Raw genomic sequence first — 4,595 nt, 5'->3', positions numbered from 1 at the left:
CCAACACTTTGAATTACTAGCACTTCACTGGTACACAAACTGATGATTTCCATTGAACACCTACTATCACCATGAGCTAACTTCATTGCTTTAACTGTAAACTGGAGTCAAAATGTTGTAACACTACCATGCCTTCATCCTTTGACCACTTGTGCACACACAAGACCACTTTCCTTGATAATGTAAAACAGAGGCACCAGGGTAAATGATAAATTCGAAATTGGACTGCAAGAAATTCTATTTGTCACATTCTTGGGTTTCACACAGACACACACACACTTCACACTTTGCTCAGGGTTAAATGTTACAGCATACTTTCATACTCTGAAATACACATAACTTTTACTTTGAGGAAATGTAATACACTGACAAATACGTGATTCAAGCTGAGCATTGTAACAACTGTTTACACATTCACTGTTACACTTGCCACAATGCACTAACACAAAACACTAGATAGATGAAGATACAGGGTCCAACAATGTCTCACTGAACTGCAGCTCACAGCACTTGGCACAGTTCTGTATCAAATCAATTGTGTTACCACATCACACAAATACTCACTCCACAATCTGTCACAAAAATTTAATTAATATGAACCACAACATCTAGCCTATGCGTACAGTGATTATGTCTCTACCCCGTACCTTTGGACATCTTACACCACAAAATTTTACTAGATGTGTACAGAATTGCTTGCAGGTTTTTAATTTAAGGTTTGAAAATATACATTCAGAGATATAACCAAAAAAAATTAAAAAAGTAAAACAAAATAATATATCTTAATATTACAATTTAACATGTAACATACAAACTACGTTATCCTATGCTGAAGAAGCTGCAAATACAAAAAAACAGAACATGAAAAAAAAGAAAGAAAAAAGAAAAAGAAACTTGGTCAACTCTTACACAACAATACAACTCTGGCTCCTATGTACTGCACTGTTTCCACCACTACCAATATCGGTATTGTAAATATGTTTTTAAAACACACTAGCCACGCTGATTTCTATATTAAGCAGTCACTGTTGAGCTGCCAGAGTTCTTAAGTCTTAATGGTACATAATAATACCATAATATGAGCACATATATGCCATTAATTTTTTGAGAAAGATCTACATAGAGCACAAGATACTATGAAATGATAATCTTTCATGATAGCCTCAGCATGCATATACCAACAATATGCCAAAGCAAAGAGCAAGATCTGAAACTGTCAAACTTTTACATGGAGTAATGTTGTACATTATGCATTTCCACCTCTTACAACTACTATAACTAAATGATCTTCTTTCAGTCCTTCCTCTGAAAGATTTGGGGCTGTTCGTTTCAACAACTCGGTTGAAAATGGGCAAGGAGGAAAAGCGTACAATACACCAGTAGCCTCAGTGTCCTTATTGAGAAGGGATATAACACCTGCAGCTTCCTTTTGTTTTAAGTATGAAACTAAGTTTCTCAACGGTCTAGTCTGCACAGAAGTATCCTCAGCTGCCACTTGATTTGTAGATCCTGACAAACCTAAGAAAATTGCATGTGAACTTGAAGATGAAATTCGCTTTGATACATCCTCTAGTTTTGGCTGATCTAAGCGTAAGCGTTGTGTGATTCTGAGATGATTCTTCCCCTCCTCATCTTTTAGCAACGTGGTCACAATTTCCGTGTCACCATCAGTCAAATGAAATTTTGCAGGGAAAAGCGAATTTTTCAAGATTAGTGCACCCTGCCACATTGCAATACATTTCCTGGCAAGCTCAGGCAATGTTCGAGCACTACCTAGCATTCCATTTCTACGACCGTCTGAACCAGAATCACTCTCAACAGAATGTCTTCGTGGGGAGTGGGAACCTGATCTGTCAACCCCTGGTTCAGCAGAACCTGCACGTCTCGGCTGAGTGGGCATTTCGTACTCTATCTCTGGCAATGGCCGTCTACCTGTCCATTCAGCACTGTAAGTATCAGCTGGGAATCCACCTCCACGAAATGCTCCCCTACCTCCACCCCTTCTATCATGCCATGGCATACCTCTTCCCCTGAAGCCACCACCTCGTGGTGGTCCATAACCAAAGTCACCTTCAGGCCATGGTTCATAGACAGGCTCATAGCTTCCAAATTCATCACGTCCAGGAACTCTGTTCCTAAAATCTCCCCCAGCTGGTATTTCTTCAGGAAAAGGTCTAGGTTTGTAATTAGTGTAAGTAGGCACTACATCGGCAAAATCTGCACGTAATCTGTGTTCTGGACCACCAAGGGGAAATCCACGCATTTCTTTGACAGCAGCAGTAGCTGCATCAATAGAATCATAAAGGATATATGCATTTGTATCTCCTTTCACGTAGTCTATTTTCTTTATGGCACCAAACCTATCAAATTCTCTTTCTAACTGGGATATCGATGTCCAAGGACCAAGACCTCCAATCCAAATTCTAGTTGTTGGATTTGCCTTACCATAGCCAATTTTACACTGGAACTTTCCAATATACTGACCAGAAAGTTCTACTTTCGACCTATGTGCCATGTCCAAATTCTGAAAGCGAACAAATGCATATGCATTGCCTGTTCCTGGTGGTGGACGTTTAATATCAACATCTTCCACAATGCCATAACGTCCAAATATCCTACGCAACTCTTCTTCAGATATGTTTATCTCTAAATTTCCAGCAAACAATGTTCTAGTGGCTAGAGGGTCATCTTCTGGAGGAACGTGATGTAAATAGTTAGGAAATTTATCTTTTTTGTTTTCAAATTTTTCAAAATGGGGATGGGGCTTGAAACCTCCTGGAACCATATGCCTTGGTGGACCATAATGATGTGGTGGACCCGGAGGAATATGAGGTGGGCCATGGTGCACTGGAGCTCTCATAAAATCATGATGTGGTGGAGGGGGGCCTTCTCTACGAAATTCACGATGAGGAATACCAGGAGGTGGACCATATGATCTCTCATACCTACTACTTTCACTCTGTCTGTGCCTCTCTGGCCCCGGAGATCGTGATCTCTGATGATAGTATCTGTCATACTCAGGACTAATGCTTCTCTGCCTGCTTGGTCCTCTTCTATATAAATCGCTTGAACTTCTGCTATCATACACAGGTTCCACTAATGCCACTTTATCAAAAAGAATAATTCGAGGCTTACTATGCTTAGCGTCACGAGCATCTTCTGAACTTCTAAAGCAGACGTATGCAACTCGCTCATCAAGATCATGTGATATCCTTACACTCAGCTCACCAAATTTTTTATACTCGCGATATAATGTATCTTTAATTACGTCGTCACTAGCTTTCGGATGCAATGCACTAACACACAAAACCTTATAACTAGGATATGATCTCTCGGACACATCTCTTGATCGTCCATAATCGTCTCTGTGTGAGCTTTCCGAGGGGTATCGACCCCTGGGGCTTGGAGATCTGCCGCGACTTCTTCTTCTTATCCTTTCTGGTGTAATCCGCTCGTCGGAGCTATCGTCATACCTCCCAATACTCGATCTTGATCTCTTGCTTCTTGGAGGTGTATCCCGGTCCGAACTCCTCTTCATAGTTTGTCACCTTTTTCACACCAAATACTGACAAAACGAGTTCAACCGAACGGCACTAACCTGGAAACCAACGATTTTTTTACTACGTGTATCCATGCGCGCATTTTGATGTTCAAATTACACTATTATGGTCACCGTAAACAATAATATTTACACAAAGCATACCAGATGCACCTCGTTAACTGCTAATCAAATCTGTTCTCACAAATTACACTCAAACAACAACCACATATTTAATTATAGGCACTACTTTCGCTTCCTTCCAGCGTCCCTACGATACCAAATATTCACGGGGGTGTCAAAGACGACATTTATCTGAGAAACAATGACCCAGATCGATTGCAACGAAGGCAGTGAAACGCCGGACTAACTCAGGCATGAATTACTGCACATTCATCCCCCGCACCAATGTCATTAACGTCATGTTAACCGTTTCCACACGCCGCAGTTGGAACCTCTATTTTAAAATTGGCGACAAATGAACTTATTTTTACGGGAGTTAATGTAGTTGTCAAGCCTTCAGTCAAAGAGATTATAATGACTTTGACGGACGAAAAGAAAAGAAAGGGAATGGACCAACAAATGTTGGGAACAAATATGGGTATCTCGTAGCAATCGCATCGTTCGATAACAATTTTCGAATGAGTAAAATGAATTTTGTAATACCTGTGAGCCATATATACAAGAGTGTAATATCTGTATGCGAGATACCATGGCAGCACACATTAAATTACAAATAATATTGCGATATATGGCAATCGGAAACACTTTATCGTTGCAATACATGCACGTAAGGCATTTTTATATGAAGTACTGGATGCTATGCAATACTACACTGAAGGTGTATCGGAAAATAACATTTTTGTCACAACAGGAGTGCTTTTTTGAGTTATACGGGATTGTGATACTGTTGGTAAAAGATCCTGTAATTTTTTTATTCTATTGGCTTCTAGCATACAAATTTTTAGCCATCGCAATTCAAACGTATTGATACACATATACTTGTCAAGATAACATTTCTTCTTCTCCTTTCCTATATTTATTTATTTATTTCTTA

The 4,595-nt window shown here is 39.8% G+C and overlaps 1 protein-coding gene across 2 annotated transcripts; it reads right to left on the bottom strand.

Moving 5' to 3' along the window:
- Positions 1–220: 220 nt before the first annotated feature.
- On the bottom strand, positions 221–3,827 carry LOC126484245 (RNA-binding protein spenito). 2 transcript variants are annotated; one of them, XM_050107658.1, is made up of 2 exons: positions 3,704–3,827; positions 221–3,598 (listed from the first exon to the last, which is right to left on the bottom strand). In XM_050107658.1, exon 2 carries the CDS (start codon positions 3,536–3,538, stop codon positions 1,247–1,249), a length of 2,292 nt encoding a protein of 763 aa, XP_049963615.1. In that variant the 5' UTR covers positions 3,539–3,598; positions 3,704–3,827; the 3' UTR covers positions 221–1,246. The 2 variants fall into 2 exon arrangements, with proteins under 2 accessions (XP_049963615.1, XP_049963616.1); XM_050107659.1 differs by having other exon boundaries at positions 3,693–3,811.
- Between the last annotated feature and the right edge of the window lie 768 nt (positions 3,828–4,595).

This window comes from Schistocerca serialis, chromosome 6, assembly GCF_023864345.2.
Source record: "Schistocerca serialis cubense isolate TAMUIC-IGC-003099 chromosome 6, iqSchSeri2.2, whole genome shotgun sequence".
Classification (NCBI taxonomy): domain Eukaryota; kingdom Metazoa; phylum Arthropoda; class Insecta; order Orthoptera; family Acrididae; genus Schistocerca; species Schistocerca serialis.
Note: the sequence above shows the minus strand (reverse complement) of the source record. Positions and strands in the feature narration are given on the sequence as shown.